The 21,109-nt window shown below is 37.0% G+C and overlaps 1 protein-coding gene across 19 annotated transcripts in view; it reads left to right on the forward strand.

Moving 5' to 3' along the window:
- The window catches only part of DNM3 (dynamin 3), a 565,070-nt gene that overhangs the window by 77,195 nt on the left and 466,766 nt on the right, over positions 1–21,109 (forward strand). For all 19 annotated transcript variants that reach the window (XR_006213789.1, XR_006213790.1, XM_042975642.1 and 16 more), the window contains exon 2: positions 13,082–13,155. Coding sequence is in view for 17 of the 19 variants with exons in the window: in XM_042975642.1 (XP_042831576.1) it covers positions 13,082–13,155 (74 nt within the window). In the remaining 2 variants the exon portion in view is untranslated. The remainder of the gene's footprint in view (positions 1–13,081; positions 13,156–21,109) is intronic.

Below are 21,109 nucleotides of genomic sequence, written 5' to 3' on the forward strand. Positions count from 1 at the left end.
AGGGGGTTCATTTCATTCTGTATTTGAATTGAGCACACTGTGGTTGGAATGTGTGTTGATTCTTTTGTTGGTTTAAGCTTTCATTCCTTGTTTTGTATTAACCTTTCTCATGAAAAGCAGAACAGTGGTGAGGGTTCTTAGACAATGAAGCCTTTAGGTAGCTGATGACTTTCTAGGAAGTAGTTGAAAAAGTTAAAGTTACAGGTGTTTATTTTGATATAGTTTCCTTTTCATATCACTCAAAACTTTAGATATGCTATGAAAAACTAGATCTAGCTTGCCCTAAAGTCACATGCTTATGGCTAGCCAAAGATAATCACTACTTGTTGCTATGGAGATATATTCTGAAACAAATTTGTGTAATTAATTAATTAAATAAATATTAGCATAACTTACTACTATTTCTTCTAAAAATCCTAATGATGAGGTGATGATGATGATGGCAGCTGAAATTTTTGACCACATACTATGTGCCTAGTATGTACTTCAGTCTTCTACAATTTCAGAATGCAAAATTATCTGAAAATTAAGTATTATTTTTGTAACTCATTTGGCAAAACTTCTATTGACATGAACCCATTTACTGGCAAACTTGACCTGATTGATGTGAGGCTATTCATAGCGTGCTTTTATTTCTATTACTGTGAATATTCGTTTGTTTTGCTACAGAAATAGTATGTTTGATTCCAGGTGCTGAGTCAGATTCCATTACACAGCGTAAGTTTCAGACCTCATTTTACCTTTCTTAAATCTGAAGAAAATTTGAGTTGCATGTCACAGTGCACCCAAAGATAAAGGATTGTATTATTCCTATTATTCTATCCCCAACCTACCTGCAATTTACAGATGAGGAAACTCAGCCAAAGAGTAGTGGATCCTGAATTCAAACCCAGGAATTTCAGTGCTAGAATCTGTGCTCTTAACCACCATGCTTTACTGAAAAGAAATGTTTAAAAGCTCTTCACAGATAGAAATATTACATATTTATCTAATAAAATTCTAGTAAAGGTAGAGAAATTCAGATTTGAATAGAGTTAATATTTCTTTCTTCTGTTTCCCATGTTAAATACTATCTTAAACTCTCATGGCCATAATTTATTAGTAGATCCTGCCAGTCTTGATTATTTTCTTTTCAACCTAATGGTCTGTTTTCCTTTGGACTTCTTAAATTTTCAAAAGCTTCTGTGCTTGTTTATAAAGCATGCTAGTAGGTCTCAGGAGAATGAGAAAACATTGCTGCTGAGGCATATGTGCTTTGTGATGCTCTCCACTCTGAACAAACAGGGAGCCACCCCAATCATTTTAGCACAACAGGTAGTTTGGACTGTAAATAAAGTGTCTTTTCAGTCACACACTATCAGTTTACCGATTGTTGATGGATGTGTAGTTTACATATTATTCTTCATATATACAACTGGGTGATATAGTTTAATTGCTGTACTCAGAGAGGTGTAGATAGAGAAAGTAATTCTTTAAGTTTACTCATCAGTATGCCTTCTGTAGTCAGCTGGATGTATTAAGTAGTAAGCAAGAATTTATTGGACTCTGTTATGTGTTTCCACTGGCTACCTTTAGTACATTTTAGGACTTGGAGCTATTAAACATATATTTCTGAACCTTTCATTGGGAATATCATTTCAAGGGTAACCTTTAAGATAAGAAATAGCTAAATATTTATAATATGTATGTTATAAATATATATGAATCTATTAGATATTATTAGATATCTATCTATTCGATATTAAGTGCTTTTCCTTCTTCCTTTTTCCTTTGATCTTTAAAATTTCAAGTCAATGGTACAGGATCACAGAAAAAAGAATCAACTAAATAGACAAAAAAAAAAAAAATCTTTTTCAGGTAAAAAAATAAAAGAATAGATCACATACATGATACCTATATCTTTAATTATAAATGTTTGCATATTTATTTTTTAATTCTTAAAATTTGTCTTCCCAAGAAATTCACAGTTTTAATTCCTATAATGATGACTTTATTTGTGTCAAGTGTTGTGCCAAACACTGGCCTTTTAGAAATGAGGTCCTTGTCCTAAGATAGCTTCTCTAGGGGAGGGGATGTGATGGGGGTTCATGGTACCTTGGAATAAAGAGGGTGAAACATTTAAATATATTAACATTTCAAGAAATGCTTTCTTGAAGACACTGTAGTGTACAAGTACAAAAGGTCTGAGGTTTCTGTCTTTAGAGTGAGATGGGTAAAGAAAGGTGATGTCTTGGGGAAGGGCTTCTGTGGTAGAAGACTCAAGATAAAGGCCTGAAATTAGTGTGAAGTCACTTGGGAACCTGATGTTCTGGGAATAAAAGGTATGCCTGGGTAAATAATAGATGAGGCTTCTAGAGTATTAAGGGAGATTTAGATCCAAGGATCTAGTTAAATCCCTCTTTGGTAATTAGAAAATCAGATTCCCATTCTTTTTATTTTTTATTAAAAAATTTTTTTTTAATGTTTTTTATTTTTGAGAAAGAGAGAGCAAGCAGGGGAGGGGCAGAGAGAAGAGGAGACACAGGATCCGAAGCAGGCTCCAGGCTCTGAGCTGTCAGCCCAGAGCCCTATGGGGGCTTGAACTCACCAACCATGACATTATGACCTAGGCTGACGTTGGATGCTTAACTGAACTGAAGTTAGAGGCTATGGCTTTCCATTATTTTTTAGTGGAAAAACAGACTCTTTTGGCTTTAAGTTAAATACCTAATTTTTCCCCCAACATCTTAGGAAGAGCGAAAACAGATGAGCATAGTATTGACTATAGAAGTTTCCATCTACTCTTATCCATACTCTTTTCTTCCAGTCCCCTGCAAGGAACTGCTAATAAACAATCAGGACCAAGGACGGTAATTGGGTCATATTTCTCCAAGTCCAGTCTTGGGGCAGGGTCAATTGAAGTGGCTACCTACACTAGTCCTGCCCCTTGTCATTGGATAAGTGTTCTCTTGTCCTAGCTTCTTCTCTTGAGGTGTGGTCATCTACACTTGGGCCTTTCCTACCCACTATAGTGTCAACGTACAAAGGTCTGAGATTCATATATGGGCTTCATGGAAAAGGGGCAAAGGAGGCCTTTTTGCCTTTTTTGGTACTAGGCCTTAAGCCTGCCTCATAACTAGGCCAGATGAGGGTTCCCTACAGTCCAACCCATGTTTCCGGGATTCAGAGGAGAATATGTAGGGGTTTGAGGCAAAAGCTCTCTGACCTTTTCTTTCTGCCACATATCTCTCTTAGAAACCCTGCAGGAAAGGATGACTGACAGGATGAATGTTTAGCATTCTGGGTTCTCTTATTCCTCTTTGATCCATAGCACATATTCTCAGTGGGGGTGAGATTGCTTCCAAGGGGCAAAAGTTGATTCTTGGGGGACAAAAGTAATCTTACTCTTCTCATGTATAAAGCACATATGTACATGCAGAACATTTACTGATATACAGTGTGTCTGTGGTATTAAATTTAATGGGGGAAAATTTAATGGAGAAAAATGTATAGTAAGACTCTTTAGGAGGGCAATAAAATAAAGAAGGTTGAGAAACACTATTCTAAAACGTAGTCTCTTTGTCTCTCTCTTTTTCTTACTCATTTTGTTAGGCAGTATGTACCAGTCTGGGTTAGTGACTCATAATGCCATCGCTGTATTAGACAGTCTTCTTTTGCTCTGCTATCCTTAGTCCATAGCTTTTATCTTCAAGGTTGCCCTGTGGCTTAAGATGGTTTCTGTAGCTCTGCTATTATGTATAATTGACAAGGAGAAGAAAGAAGAGGGAAGGACAAAAGGTATAGATTAGCTAAATCAGACCTTTTTAAAGGAACTATTTGTTAACTTATGTTTTACTGATTAAACTTAGTTATGTGGATACCCCATTTGCAAGGGAGGCTGGGAAATACAGATTTATTTATTTACCTTAAAGTTGGTCCCATTGCCATTCTCAACAAAATTGGGATTCTGTTAATAAGGAATAAGGTATAAATAGATACTGGTCAGGCAACTAGCAGCCTCTTTGGTTGTCCCTTTTGTCATCCGTTTGTGTGGCAATAGATCCATCCATGTGATGTGGAGCAGAGCAAGAGCCGTTTGCCTCTCCTTCATGCTGGGACTCACTAATCTGATGCTTTAATTTTTGAGCAAGCTGGCTTTGTGAAAAAGCAAATAAAATGGATTAAATATGAAGGCATTAAGTTCTTGAGAGTTTCCTGTTGGAGAGAACGCATGGTATTTGTGAACTAAAAACTGGCGTCTTCATTCAGTTTATAGATCTTGGACTCAGAAATTTTGCATTTTGGATATTGCAGTGGAAACCATTCATTACTGGTTAATTAGATTTAATGAAAAACTTGCTTAGAAATTTTGAGTTTGGTGAATGAAAGATAAATTTGAATTAAAATTTCATAAATGCTAGTAAAAAAAATAAAAACAGTGTTTCCTGCATATGGATTTGTAACTATGTTTTTCAAACAAAATGATGGTGGTATTTATTGAATACCTCAAATTATATAGTAACTAATAACAGAAAAATGTGATCTTTTACAAATCTGTAAATGCTAATATTCATACTGTGCTAAGAATTTAGGGAAAAAAAAGACAACTTCATTGGAAAATTTCCAATTAAATCTGTAGATTTTGGCATAATTATTTCCTTCAACAGTTAAAGTGGCATTGTAGTGGTTGGCAAAGCTCTGGGATTAGGCATAGAAGCACACAGGGATTTTAACAGCACCATTGTGTTTAGCATGTGGAATACATGACCTCAGTGCTTCTTGGGGCAGGAGGTGGGCAGTATTTGGCAGGGACCTGTCTGTTTTTCTCTCACTGTGTCTTTCTCTATCTGTCCTTTCCCTCTTCACCTCTCTTTCCTTCTTTTCCCTCTAATTGACTTTAATTGAGTTTTATCATTTTAAAGGACTACAAGATAGTAATCCTTCAGGGATTATTTTGGAATGCATAAAATTATATTTTGAAGATAAGTTTTTTGGAAGAGGCATTCCTGTTTTTAAGAAATAATTAAAAAAATTTTTTTAATGTTTATTCACTTTTGAGAGACGGTGAGCAGGGGAGGGGCAGAGGGAGAAGGAAACATAGGATCTGAAGCAGGCTTTGAGCTGTCAGCACAGAGCCTGACATGGGGCTCGACCTCATGAGCTATGAGATCATGACCTGAGCCAAAGTCGGACGCTTAACTGACTGAGCCACCCAGGCACCCCTTAAAGAATAATTTTTAAAAGTATATTGGCTCTGGGAGTTTTTTTAAAAAATTGTTTCCTTCAAATTCTATTCTGTATCTTTAGGTAGTCAGTAATATTGGCCCATCTGGTATTTTGTATTTTTTACTTGGGGAAATACTGTTGGATCTTTAAACAAAATTTTTTTAGAAAATGTTTATTTTTGAGAGAGACAGAGAGAGAGAGAGAGAGAGAGAGAGAGAGAGAGAGAGAGAACACGAGTGAGGGAGGGGCAGAGGGAGAGGGAGACACAGAATCTAAAGCAGGCTCCAGGCTCCGAGCTGTCGGCACAAAGCCCGACTCAGGGCTCAAACTTATGAACCATGATATCATGACCTGAGCTGAAGTCAGACACTTAGCCAACCGAGCCACCCAGATGCCCCAGTATTGTTGACCTTAATGTTCATAATAAAAATGTTAACTTAAATGACCTCAATAAATTATAAATTGAGAGTTTTCTTATCTGTTCTTTCTGTACATGTAAAATGCCACTTAGCAATCTGCTGGTTGTGGAATCAGATAGGACAGTGTTTTCCCTCCATGATATGAATATATGGGGCTATTGGAAATCTTCCTTAATGGGTAGGTAGAAAGTATGAGAAATATTTAATGCTTGGGCACTGAAGGAGGCATTGGGAAGAACACAGGCGTGAGGGAGCAGACATGTAAATAGACCAGTGTAACATGTGTATGTTAAGAGCTTAGATAGAGGTATGCATGGGAGATTTCAAGGAGGGCTTCTAAGGGAAAATGATATGGAGGTGAGTGTTGAAGATCAAGTAGAAGTTGGCTAGAGGGAAAAGTGGGAGATGGGCATCCCAGGAGGCGAATATGGAGTGTGCCGATGCACTGAGCCCGAGATTGCAGGTGCATGTGGAGACTACCACAGAAGAACACGACTTTTTATCTGCTTTGTTGATGGTTTGAATTTCATGTTTTAAAGACAATGGAGAATGATTGAATGATTTAGAGTTGGAAATGATGTGATGGGGCATGTCATTGTTGATTGGTTTAGATTGGGTTAGAGTATGCTCAATTTGGGTGCAGGGAAATTAATTGGGAGATTATTGTAGTAGTGTATATGAGCATTGGTGGTACCTGAAGTGGTTATTGAAATAGAGAAGAGAGCTTTTTTGCATTTAAGAGATATCAAGATGGTAGAATCAGCAGGACTTGGTAACCAATTAAGAGCATGAAGACAGAGGAAAATGAAGGATGGATGCTTTCCATGTACTTCGCTTGGCTAACATGTGGATACTGATGATGTGGAATATGATTGGGAATGAAGGAAGAAAAGCATGTTGGGTAGATGATAATGAGTTGTAGAGCTTGAGTATGAGACATCTAGGTGGAGGTAACTAAGAGGCTAGTGTGACTTTAGGGATACCTTTGATTTATAGTATTTGGCTTGCCTCTCTGTAGACCCCTTCTCAATCTGTCAGTTCTGTTTCTTTCAGTGTCCATTAAATGTTGGTATTTTCCTTAGTCCATATTCATCACTCTTCTCTATTCCATTCCTATTTGTGTTTTCTCTTGGATTTAACTACCTGCCCCATGGATTTCTGTCAGATTATTATCTCTAGACAGGATTTTTATTCTAAGCTCCAGTTGCTCAGTCTGAGTAGTTGTCTCCATTTTGATATTCTCCAGACATCTGTGGATCAGTATGTACAAATATATCCCCTTATCTTCTTCCCCATTCCTTTACAGTGTAGCGTAGTCTAATGGTCACATTAGCACAGAACTAGATTCCCTAGGTTCGAGTTCTAGATCTGTCACTTAGTAGCTTTGTGACCCTGAGAAAATTATGTGACCTTTCTGTGTCTCAGCTTCCTCATCTGTGAAGTGAGAATAACAATAGCGTCTACCTGAGGATCAAATGAGAATGGTGCTTGGCACATGATAAATACTATATAAATAACAGCTATAACTGGACCTTACTGTATTTCCTGTTCTGGTTAATGGCACCACTATTCAGCCAGCTAACCGAACCAGAACTGTGAGATTTATTCTAACTCCTCCATCTCATGTCATTCCATATCAAAATGATCGTTACGTCCTGCCAATTGTCCGTTCTCTCTGTTGTCTTCTGTCTCTTGCCATTACTGCTCTGAGCTTAACCTTTATTATCTTCATCCTCAGTGACCTGGACAAGCTAGTGACTGGTCTCCCTGTCTTTTTCTTTTTTTCAACATTGTCTATACAGTCCCCCAGGGATTTTTCTGAAATGCCAATCTGATCAGTTAAAACTCTTTAGTGCCTTAGAGGAAGAAAAAAAAATATACAAGTGGAGGCCTCTGAGGTCTGGTCCTGCCTTCTTGTTCAGACTCTTTTCTACCTCATTGTGACCTCTCTTTAATATTTACAGTTCCTTGATATTCTGTGTTACTTCTCTCTTCCATGTCTCTGTACATCCCCTGTGAGTGCCTCCTACCTTGTGCCTCTCTGAAATCGTTTCCTCCAAGCAGAATAGATTATTGCCTGATCTATGTCAATATCTCACCTTGTGTGGAGCTTAATTAATCATATACCTGTCGTGTTTGTTGTATCATTTGCGTGCTATTCTCTTCTAAGACTAAGCTTATCTATCTTTGAATGAATCAACTATATGAATTAACTTCTTGCACAGTGTAAGTTATGCCTCGTGTCTTCAGTCTGGGCAGATACTAAAACATGTATTTATTAAGCAAATCATCTGGTTAATGATCATTTCAACATCTATCTTAAAGAAAAAATTCTCTGTATTTACTTTTTGTTGCTAATGGGAAAACTTCTTTTAGCTTGGTTGATACAGCAAGTCTGCTCTCCTTTTTTTAGGCTTCCAGAGGTCAGTCATTTCGTAGTGGTCCAGTACCAATATTTCTTGGTAAACTAAGTTTCTGGGAGAGCCAATAAGAAATATTATCAACATGGTTCTTAGGCCATAGAGTGGGAATTGTTCTCTACTTTTTGTGCATAAGTCAGGAAACCATGAAAGAACATCTATTTATTGTCCGAAGAGCAGCTATTAAGACTGTGCAGATTAATGCTTTATTAAGGTGGGTTGAGAGAGAAGGAAGGCATTTGAGTTGTAGCTGGTATGTGGCATCGAGAGCGAAGTGCTCTTCCTGCCTTAAAATCTGTACAATCCAACCATAAGTACATAAATAAGACACTCAGTCAATAGAGTAGAGTTAGTTAAATGGTACTTAGTCTTCAGATTACTCTTTTTTTTTATGTTTATTTACTTTTTGAGAGAGAGAGCGGGGGAGGGGCAGAGAGAGAGGGAGACATAGGACCTGAAGCAGGCTCTGTGATGACAGCAGGTGGTCCTATGTGGGGCTTGGACTCACCAACCAGGAGACCATGACGGGAGCCCAAGTTGCAGACTTAATGACTGAGCTACCCAGGCACCCCTTCAGATTACTCTTCTTATTTTTTACCTTGAAGGTTCACGTTGGAGAAAAATGGCATGCAAATTTTATATTTTTATATACATGACCATAAATAGAAATTATAGTTTAAATCCACAGTAACTAAAAGCAAGTCATTTTTTTCTGCATTAATTTAGCAAAGTAATTTTCCCATAAGGTATACATACAGGAGAACCAACCTATTGCATAGAAAATAGTAAAATTCAAGTGGATGGTTGCATGCAATGGCTAATGAATTATTCATAATTGTTTGTATCAGTGTCTTGACTCCCTGCTGGAGGCAGCTATAAGGAACTGAGCTTTCTGAACCAGTGCAGCTAGTCAACACCAAGGGTACAGTTCAAGTGGGGTCTGTGGCTCTTCATCTTTAACTTCCATTCATGAATGTTAAAATATTATGTGTGGAGGCTTTTTATGTATTTATTTATTTGAGATGAGAGAATACGGCAACATCAGGGAAAACATGCTGTGGCTATATTATAGCAACAATAATGGTAATAGTACTACTTTTTTCTATAGTGGTTTGGTTTTTAAAAAGTTGCTATATTAGGGGTGCGGGGTGGCTCAGTCGGTTAAGCATCCAACTTCGGCTCAGGTCACAATCTCACGGTTGGTGAGTTTGAGCCCCGCATCGGGCTCTGTGTTGACAGCTCACAGACTGGAGCCTGCTTCGGATTCTGTGTCTCCCTTGCTCTCTGCCCCTCCCCCACTCATGCTCTGTCTCTCTGTCTCAAAAATAAACATAAAAAAATTTTTAAAAAAGTTGTCATATGTTGCATTTCATTTGATCCATAGGGTTGTCTCAGTTTAGTAGCAAAAGAAGTTAAGGTTTAAAGAGAATTTTGTGCATTCATTGGCAGAACTGGGGCTCAAAGCCAGGCTCTCTGGGTTTCATTTGAGCTTTTCACAGCAGCAGTGTGCTGGGCATATGGTCTTCATGCTGCTGGATCATCAGAATGACATGGATTTTCAGGATGCCAGATCAGTCACGTAGTCGTCAGAAGAGAGAAATTTCTCTCCAGTGCTTTGTTGCACTTAGATACTCTTGTGAGGTCCAGAGAGACTTCCAAATAGCAGGATTTGGTTACCAAATCTTTTGATTTTTGGTGAGAATATATGTATCGGAGGTAGGATGGCAGGGGGCCAGTAAGTATGAGTTAGTAAGAAGGGAGGTTGGATACCTGAATCCATTTATTACTTAAAAAAAACATTTTTTTTAATGTTTATTTATTTTTGAGACAGGGAGAGACAGAGCATGAACAGGTGGAGGGTCAGAGACAGAGGGAGACACAGAATCTGAAGCAGGCTTCAGGCTCCGAGCTGTCAGCATAGAGCCCGACACGGGGCCCGAACTCACAAACTGTGAGATCATGACCTGAGCCGAAGTCGGATGCTTAACCGACTGAGCCACCCAGGCGCCCCTCCATTTATTACTTTTCATGCAAAGTTCTGTTTGTTTAATAAAAAAAGTAGAGAAAAATGTTAGATGTATCTGTGGGCTTACTTTTCAGTCAAACACATGGTAATTGTTATTTAAAATATTTGATACATTATATTTTGCTTTAATAATGTTTCAAAGGGATTGTTACTAAATCTACATTATAAATAGATGGCCATAAACATGAGTTGAAACAGATCTCAGCAGGAAGGTATTAAGTAACTAAACTTCTTTCTTCCATTTGCCTTTTCCCCCTTCTTCTTTACCTCTTTTTATTTTTTAAGAAAATATTTTATTGATTCATTAAATGGCATTATTCAGGCATTTAAGATGTGAATATTTATTTGTCTTTGGCATCATCTGTCTATACATCCTAAAATCTCATTCAGAGTCCTAATAGCTCAAACAGATTCCCTCCCACTCTGTGCTATGGACTTTTGTTTTGTTTTCCCTTTATCCATATTGATTCTCAAGTTAACTTCTTTTTTCTAGGTTTTGGTTTTAGACACAGAGTAGATGCTGTCCTTGTTCTGATTAAATTTTAAGTGATTATTGAAACCATAAAAACTAGAAAATATTCTAATATAGTTCCTGGAGAATATTAAAAGGGTATTTCATTATATGTATTTAGAGAGTATTGGTCTCTCTTTTCTGAACTCCAGTGTAGTTAATCTGTTCCCTTCTTTAATGGTCTTCTACGTGCATGTCTTTATCTTCCCATTAGATTTCAAACTTCTGGTGTGAAACTAGTGTAGGGTGATGCCCACAGCATCTCCCCAGCACGTTTTAGTTTCTCAGTGAATTTTTTTAATGAATAAATAATATTATTTATTTCAGATTGCCATTTTCGGGATCAATGCAAGTTTGTAATTTCACTATTATTTATTTTAGTCACATATGGTATTCCAAATGAAACAGTCCTTTGGAATCAAGTAAAGCTTTAATTTAGTTAAGAGGCTGTTCAGTGTCATTTCCTCTGTTAGACTTTACACGAGCATTTGCAAAATAAATTATGTGTAGTAGGGGAAATTTTAATTTTATCTCTCCAATTCTAAAAGATCAGTAGAGCTAAAGTCTTGGGTTCTGTAGCATTCTCACTGGACTTTGCCATTTTTATAAGCTGTTGTTCCTTGAAATCCCACTGTGTTGAAGCTCTGTTCTGCCAGATTTTTACAAAACTCATAGTATGACCTATGCTATTATCACCCACTGAATTGTTGAGTAATGTATCCTGACTTGAAGTCAGTGTTTCTCAAACCATGGTGGACATCAGAACCCCCTGGAGTTTGTTAAGAGTACAGATACTGCAGGGGCACCTGGGGGGCTCAGTTGGTTTAAGCATTAGACTCTTGGTTTTGGCTCAGGTCGTGATCTCATGGTTCATGGGTTTGAGCCCTGTGTCTGGCTCTGTGCTGACAGCTGTAAAACCTGCTTGGGATCCTGTCTCTCCCTTTTTCTCTCTGCCCTTCCCCTGCTTGCTCTCTCTCTCTCAACAAAATTGATAAACATTAAAAAAAAAAAACAAAGTGCAGATACTGCACATCTTCCCCTGGGCATTCTGAATCTGTAGATGTAGGATGAATCCTGGACATCTGTGGATATATAATGCTTTCTGGTGGTCCTGGAACCATTTTTGAGAAACACTGCCATTGAGTCAGAAGTTTATTTTGAATGGAATTTTGTGACTTTTAAAATGATGAATCTTCCAGAAGTTGTGAGGCATTCTAAATGCATTTAGGGGTGCCTGGGTGGCTCAGTCGGTGCGTTCGACTTTGGCTCAGGTCATGATCTCCCAGTCTGTGGGCTCGAGCCCTGCGTCAGGCTCTGTGCTGATGGCTCAGAGCCTGGAGCCTGTTTCAGATTCCATGTGACCTGCTCTCTCTGCCCCTCCCCTGCTCCCACTTTGTCTTTCTCTCTCTCAAAAATAAATAAACATTAAAAAACCAAATGCATTTAAAAGCTGTGTTATAGGTATATTAATGAATTTGACATTGCACAATCAGTACTGGTTTATGTGGCATTGCAGATGTAATTATAAAATACTTTCTTAGCTGCATTTTTTTTATTGGTCTAGTGTATATTAACATGCACTTAAAACACAATTATTATTTGTTAAAAAACTCCCATTTTAAATAAACTCTCACCTATCAGGAACGAGAACAAAAAACCTCAAGCTTCAGTGTTTTTTCTGCTGTTAATTTCTACATACACAATATGTATCTCTACTTAATCTTGCATTTTATGTGTGACCTTTTATTGGAAAAAATTTCAGGATATTTAGAAGGCATGGTCTAAAATGCCTTTCTTACCTCTAATAATGGTCAGTGTTTGATGGTGCTAATATTGATCTTTTTTAAAAATTTATTTGTTTTGAGAGAGAGACAGTGTGTACACGCCTGTGCAGGTGAGAGTGAGAGTGAATGAGGCACTGAGAGAAAGAGATAATCCCAAGCAGACTCCCAGCTGTTAGTGTAGAGCCCAAGGTGAGGGTCTATCTCATGAACTGTGAGGTCATTACCTGAGCTGAGATCAAGAGTCAGACACTTCTGTGACTGAGCCACCCAGGTGCCTCACTGGATTTTTTAATTACCAAAAGGAGTTTTCTGTATCACATGTTTTTATAAATACTGACTCTCTGAAAATGAATGTGAAATGAAAATACAAAGTAATTTAATGTAAACTTTTATTGATTACAGCTAAATGAATGAGTGACATATTCTAGTGAGGTCATTATGATAATACACCTGGATTAATATTCAATATAAGGGGCCTTCCCCCCTCCCTTTTTTTTACATTGCACATGATTCTTTTATAAAGTGGGCCTAGCATTCTTTGGACATGTGATGCACTGACAGGTTGGGAATTAGGGGAATTACTGTGGAACTTGACTTATAAATCTGTAGGTAATCAGAATTATGTAAAATGCCTTAATCTATTATTTCTTTTCTTTCTTTCTTTCTCTCTCTCTCTCTCTCTCTCTCTCTTTTTTTTTTTTTTTTTTTTTTTTTAGGGACTTTCTCCCTCGAGGGTCGGGCATTGTAACCAGACGGCCTCTTGTGCTGCAGCTTGTTACTTCCAAAGCAGGTAATAAATAAGGATGTTTGCCACATGAGTGAGCACATTGCTGTAGTACCTGTTGCCTCCATTCCTGGGTGTTGGGTTGTAGCAACAGAAATGTTTTTGTGAACCCTCTGCTCTGGGTAGTGGCCTGCATTTCTCTCCAAATGCTCTCTTCTTCATTGTTCCTTTAATTCCTTTGATTACATCACAAGGAAAATCTATTTGTGTGTAGGCTTTTAAAACACCTACTATTTGTGTGTAGGCTTTTAAAACACCTACTATTTTTTATGCCAAGAAAATAATGTATATGTAATTATGTATATATATAATTTTTATTTATATAATTTTATAATACAGTTTAACTACTAATACTTTACTGGTTTACTTTCTTCCACAAGTGTGTGTGTTTGGGAATTTTTTTTAAGTAACAATTCAACATCCATCTAATATCTGTATTCATATGTACAAGTGTATGTGTATCTATATCTACGTCTAATGTGCTATGCTTCCCCTACTCCTTAACACCATGATAATTTGGTAGGTAAATGAGCTTTGTTTTCATTCTTATTTCTTAGCAACTGGTGATGTTAGATTTTTTTGTGTTATTTGGTGTTTATATTTCTTTTATGAATTGGCATTTTTATCTTTCCCTATTTCTTCTTGAGGATTTTTACTACTTTTCTTACCAATTTCTTTGAAAGTACTCATAAAAACCACACCTCATGAATTGCAAAAACGAAAGTTATGAAGTTTTACCCCTATGTTTCTTCTAAGAATTTTATAGTTTTCCTCTAACATTTAGGTCTTTGATCCATTTTGACTTAATTTTTATATATGGTATGAGGAAAGGGTTCAACTTCATTTTTTGCATGTGAATAGCCAGTTTGTCCTAGCATCATTTGTATGGTTTTGACACTCTTATCAAAAATCAGTTGGCCATAAACATATGTTTATTTTGGGACTCTCAATTCAATTCATCGGATCTGTATTTCTATATTTGTGCCAGTATTGCACTGTCATAATTGCCCTTGTTTTGTAGTAAGTTTTAAAATTGAGAAATGTGAGTCCTGTTTTGTTCTTTTTCAAGATTGTTTTGGCTACCCTGGGTCCCTTGAAATTCTGTGTGAATTGTAGAATCAGCTTGTTTTATCTCAGCAATGCAAGATTGGTTTAACATCTAAAAAGCAATTAATGTAATGTATCATATCAGTAGAATTAAAAACAGGAAATCACAGGATCATCTCAACAGATTCAGAAAAGGCATTTGAAAAAGTCCAACATCCCATCATTATAAAAACACTCAACAAAATAGTAATAGAAGAGAACTTCCTTAACCTGATAAAGGTCATAGACTATAAAGCCCACAGCTAACATCATATTTAATGGTGAAAGACTGCATGCTTTCCTTTTAAGATTAGGAACAAGGCAGAGATATCTACTCTTGCCACTTCAGTTCAGCATTGTGCTGGAGGTTCTAGCTAGGGCAGTTGGGCAAGAGAAAGAAAGAAAAAAACCCCATCCGTATTGGAAAGGAAAGAGTAGAATGATCTCTATTCATAGAGGATATGATAAAATATGTAGAAATTCCTAAAGAATCCACCAAAAAACTATTAGAACTAGTAAATGAGTTCAGCATGGTTGCAGGATACCAGATCAAATGTACAAAGATCAATTGTATTTCTATAAACTTGTCATGCACATTCAAAACATGAAATTAAGAGAATGATTTCATTTATAATGGCATCAAAAATAATACACTCTTAGGAATAAATTTAACAAAGGAAGTGTGAAATTTGTACTCTCAAAGCTATGGAACATTGTTGAAAGAGACTATAGAATATCTAAATAATTGGACAAGCATCCTGTGTTCATTCATTGGAAGATGAATGTTGAGATGGCCGTGCTTCCCAAGCTGACCTACTGACTTGATGCGATCCCTATAAAAATCCCAGATGACTTTTTTGGGGGTAGAAATTGTAGATATTTTTAACCATTTTTTAATATAAAAAAAGTCTGTACTAAGTTTGATCCAAAGGAATGGACTTACATGCTATCATTTGATAAAAGTAAGTTACTTACAAATCTACAATACATCAGCCACTATTCTAAGCTCTGAGATATGGCAGTAACTAGGACAAAGTCCCTGTTCTTCTGGTGATTTAAATTCTGTCATAAAATTTTTGACGTATTGAAGTTTTACTCTTTATGGTTGTAAAATCTATACATGTATCTTTCACAAAAAGTAAATACTTCGCACACTTTTCTTCCTTTTCATATGTAAAATTATCTTTAACATTTAGTTCTCTTTTTATCTGAAATTTATTTTCATGTATACTGAACTATTTTTTTCAGTCTCCTTTATCTTCTATCACATTCCTACTGCAATCTATTTATGAAGATCTTTTCTGTTTTATTGTGCCAATAACACAGTGTTTTACTTTTGTGGATTTATAATTTGCTTTAATATCCATCTGTCATGTTTGTAGTCTTCTGCCATTACCTATTTTTATTTAGGAGCTCTTTTCTATTTGGCAAAATTTAGGATAATTTTATAAAGACAAAGCTATTGCCACTAAAATTATTTTAAACCTATAGATTCATAAAGAATAATTGATATCTTTAAAATATTCACTTTTTTTCTAGTCCAGAGATCATGCTATATCCTTTCATTTGCTCAAATATTCTTTTTCCTTAGTAAAATTCGTGATTATCTTTATATAGCATCCGTGCATTTCTAGTTAGGGTATTCATATTTAGTTCATTTTGTTCTTGTCATTTGAGTAGGGTTCCCCCCCCATTTTCTTTTCTTTTCTTTTCTTTTTTAAAATATTTATTTATTTATTTTGAGAGAGAGAGAGAGAGAGAGAGAGAGAGAGAGAGTCTGCGTGCTGGGGAGGGGCAGAGAGAGAGAGGGAGAGAGAGAATCCCAAGCAGGTTCCATATTGTCAGTGCGTGGAGCCTGATGTGGGGCTTGAACTCACAAACTGTGAGATCATGACCTGAGCTAAAGTCAAGACACTTAACTGACTGAGCCGCTCAAATGCCCCTACATTATATTTTCTAATCTCTCATTGCAGATTATGTTAACACTGCTATTTTTACTTTTAATTTTTAAATTAACCATTTTACTCTACATTTGACATTAAAGCATTTTTTTAATTTTATTTATTTATTTTGAAAGAGAGGAGAGAGAGAGTAGGGGAGGGGCAGAGAGAGAGAAGGAGAGAGAGAATTCCAAGCAGTCTCCACGCCATCAGAGCAGAGCCTGAGGTGGGGCTCAAACTCATGAACCATGAGATCGTGACCTGAGCCTAAACCAAGAATCAGTGGCTTAATGGACTGAGTCACCCAGGTGCCCTGACATTAAATATTTTTAATTGATTCTCTTGTGTATTTTAGTTTTATATATATATATATATATATATATATATATATATATATATATACATATACATATATATATGATATATAATTATATATAGCTATATAGATATGTAGATCTATAGTTATATATAGATCTATATAACTATATATATCTATATCTATCTATATATAGTTATATATATATAGTTATTTAGTTATATATAGAATTTCTTAATTTTTTTCAATAAATGCTTACCATGCAAATACTGAGATAGCTGAGATAATAGATAATCTCCTTTGCACTGGGGATTTTTGGGTGAGTACTTACATGTTGAGCTTTTTTGAGAAGGTACCTCACATGCTTTTTCCTTATACCTTTTTGTTAACAGTCTCCCCATCTTGTCACTTCTAAGCCCCTGACCATTCTGTCATTAGTTAGTGAGGATCATACTTCACACACCACCTCTCTTTTCATGCAAAGTAGACTAGAAATTCTTCCCTTAGGGAAAACCTGCTGTTTTCACAATCATTCATGAACCCCAAATTGGGGTTTTTATATTGCAACACTATATTCTAGCTGATGCCTGCTAAGAACTCTACTTATTTTTTTTTCCACTCTAAGTGAATTGTTCATAGGGGAATCCCATGTATGACTATAGGTTTGGGTTGATGGGGGCTAACAATGGCTGAAAGAAGCAAGCTGGGATAGATGTCACTGCTGTAATTTACTTGTGCCTTTGGATCCTAATTGGGATCAGTTCTATAAATATTACTTACTGTTTTTTTAAGTTGATTTATTTTTGAGAGAGAGAAAGAGAATGTGTATGAGCAGGGAAGGGACAGAGAGAGGGAGAGAGGGAATCCCAAGCGGGCTCCATTCTGTCAGCACAGAGCCCAGTGCAGGGCTCGGTCTCACAAACCATAAGGTCATGACCTGAGCCCAAATCAAGAGTCGGATGCTTAACTGACTGAGCCACCCAGGTGCCCCCATAAATACTACTTTATCTTGATAGTTTCATTCATTCATTCATTCATTCATTCAGTGCTTATTGAATGACTCCTGTCTATCAGGCAAATAACCCTGGCAACATGGAGCTTATGTTCTAGTTGGGGAGAAACCAACAACCACCCGAAAAACAAAACAAAACAAAACAAAATAAAAAAACTCAACACCATAGAATGTTAGATGATGAAGAAAGTGAGCATTCAATCCATGCCGACGTTTATGTAGGCAGAGGGAAGTTAGAAGATTCTAAGATAGGAGCTACTTGTGTGGTTGAAGTTTAAAAGAATACCAGTAGGGCTAGAGTGGAGAGAGGAGGTAATGGGGAGAAAATGGGGTAAAGAGAGACAGCATTGCTGAAACAGTTGCTTGGGTAGGGTCTTGTGAGCCCGGTGCCTTGAAGGAACATGATAGTAGGATTAGGGCCTTAGAGTAGGTGCCCCTGAATGTAAGACAATGAAATAATAGAGTGACTCAGGGATTGGTTACTGGGTTGAGATAATTCTTTTACTCATGAGGAGGATGAAGGGATACCTTTTCTATTGCAACCACATGGAAAGAAGAAACTATGGGAGAAACTAGTAGTAAGTCTGTACTTGTAGTGGTAGAGTTGTGAGATTCCTCGTGTGATGACTTTATTTTTTCCAAAAGGAGATAAGATATTTGCTAATAATGATCATTTTTTGTTCTCATTTCCGTTAATATGTCTGCTATTTCTCTTTAATGTCTGACCACATTAACCAGGAACTCCAGAACCATGTTTTGCTCCCAGTGGTGTGTGTCTTGTGTTAAATTATGCATATACTATTTACTATTTGTTTTTCCTGGTAAAGAACTATTTTATTCCTAACACTTAAAAATGTTTATTTATTTATTTTGAGAAGGGCAGAGAGAGAGAGAGAGAGAGAGAGAGAGAGAGAGAGAATCCCAAACAGGCTCAGCACTTTAGTGCAGAGCTGGCATGGGGCTCGATCTCACAAACTGTGAGAGATCATGACCTGAGCTGAAATCAAGAGTCAGATGCTCAACCAACTGGGCCATCCAGAGGCCCCTTATTCCTAGTTTTAAAAATATTTTAAAACCTAATAGGTAGATATATAATTTTAATGAGTGACATTTTGGCATTTATTGATATAATCATTTAAAAAACTCTTTGATATGTTCACCTTTACATTTATAGATTTCTTATTTAAGCATTCTTGCATTCCTAAGATACATTTGACTATAGTAACTTATTCTTTTATGGTACTATTAAAGTAATTTCACCAATTTATCTTAGGTTATTTACATTTATTTATATATACACATATCTATCGTCAGGTTATCAAATGAAATCTGTACTGGTCAGCATAAAATCAATTGAGTAAATGGGGCACCTGGGTGGCTTAATTGGTTAAGTGTCCGACTTTGGCTCAGATCATGATCTCGTGGTCCGTGAGTTCGAGCCCCACGTTGGGCTCTGTGCTGACAGCTCAGGGCCTGGAGCCTGTTTCAGATTCCGTGTCTTTCTCTCTCTGACCCTCCCCTGTTCATGCTGTCTCTCTCTGTCTCAAAAATAAATAAACGTTAAAAAAAAATCAAAATCAATTGAGTAACTCTTTTTCTGTCTCTTGATTTTTTTCTACTAGGCTTTGAAACTCTTAAAAACCCAGTGATGCATTTTCGTTTCTGTTTCCAATTAAGGAGGGCTGCTAGCCTGGCTTTTCTACAAAGGAATGTGTCTTAGACTCAGGGGTTCAGAGACAGCAGCTGTGGGCAGTATGAGCCTGGGAGAGGTAGACCTGAGGCTGTGGTTGCACTGGGTCCTGAGGCATGGGATATCAGAGCACACAGGGGGTATTCAACATCATGTGGATACTTCCTGTTCTAATGCAGAGATTTTCCTGCTGTAATTCTAAGAAACTATTATAAAAGTGTAGCTAAACCCTAGACAGTTACTATTTAGAAAGCTATAACACTTAGTGGTTGCCATTTTTTGAGCGTTAGTTATTATCATGTAAGAATCTTCTGAGATAGATGTTATGATTCCCATTTTATTTTATTATTATTATTATTATTTAATGTTTATTTGTTTTTTGAGACAGAGAAAGACAGAGCATTAGCAGCGGAGGGGTAGAGAGATGAGACACAGAATCCAAAGCAGGCTCCAGGCTCTGAGCTGTCAGCACAGAGCCCGACATGGGGCTCGAACCCACGAACTGTGAGATCATGACCCGAGCTGAAGTCGGATGGACGCTCAACCAACTGAGTCACCCAGGCGCCCCTATGATTCCCATTTTAGAAAAAGAGTCCCAGCAAAGTTAAGCGATTTGTCAGAGGCCACACTGTTGGTAGGAGTAGGGATTGTTACTAATGTCTTTCTGACACTAATAATATTGCATTTTAAAAATAGGAAACTTGAACTGTTTGCTTTATTTTTTATTAAGTAAACTGTATGCTCAACATGGGGCTAGAACTCATGACCCCCAGATCAAGAGTCACATGCTCTACCAACTGAGCCAGCTAGGTGCCCCTTGAGCCGCTCCCTTTATAATTACAGGATACACTTTATATTTGTATTGGGCTATTTTTTATGTAAGGAAGCATAAATATGTGAATAGTAAATACATAAATTATTTGATTAACTCATAATTCATTTACTAACATTTGACTGCTTGTCTCCACCTGCTACGTATTAGTTGCTAAACAAAGCCAAAAAGTTAATTACAGACCCTAAGCCTTATTCTGTGTAATTTGTTTTGGGAAATTTAGTACTTAGTACAGGAGAGCATTCTAAGAAATCACACAGTGTTGTGAGGAAGGTGAGAAAAAAATACCATCTCTGTTTTATTAACAAAGATAACATTTTTAAATGATAAGGTCTTGATAGTTTGGATTTAGAGAGAGGGATTTCTGAAGGTTTGGCTTGGGAGGACAAGAGCTGGACAAAGCACTGATGAAGTGTTGGGTAAGGACTGGGGTGTCAAGGGCAAGCGAGTAGGTAGGGGGTCTTGCTAAGACAAGGGGACAGTTTTCAATGCCTGTGGACATTTCCAGTGCCATGCTGAAACTGACTTTTGCCAGCTCCTGAGATCTGATTATGCAACTCTCTTTTCATTTCTGTATTCGGTGAAATCATGATAGTAACCTGAAGTTGGTCATGGTAGGAGTACTTACACTACGGAAATTGGCAAATGCTATGAATCAAGACTTTTTCCTCCTTAGGGTGCCAGCTATTGTTAAACATTTACCAGCATGCCACTGGTTTCTTTCTTTTCAATAATGAGTCTTGCTGTTCACTGGTTTAATGACATGTCAAACTGAGAAAACAAATGTGTCTGAATATAATATTTTTGATGGTCTGCTGAGTGTGTTGAAAGTGTCACTCCTTTAAGAAATGATCCACTTGGGGGTGTCTGGGTGGCTCAGTTGGTTAAGCGTCTGACTCTTGATTTAGGCTCAGGTCATGATCTCAGGGTCGTGAAATCAAGCCCTGTATTGGGCTCTGTGCTGAGTGTGTAACCTGCTTGGGATTCTCTCTCCTTCTCTCTCTCTGCCCCTCCTCCACTCAGGCTCTCTCTCTCAAAAAATACATAAATAAACATTAAAAAATTATTTAAAAAAGAGAAATGA

The sequence above is a fragment of the Panthera tigris genome, chromosome F3, assembly GCF_018350195.1.
Source record: "Panthera tigris isolate Pti1 chromosome F3, P.tigris_Pti1_mat1.1, whole genome shotgun sequence".
NCBI lineage: Eukaryota > Metazoa > Chordata > Mammalia > Carnivora > Felidae > Panthera > Panthera tigris.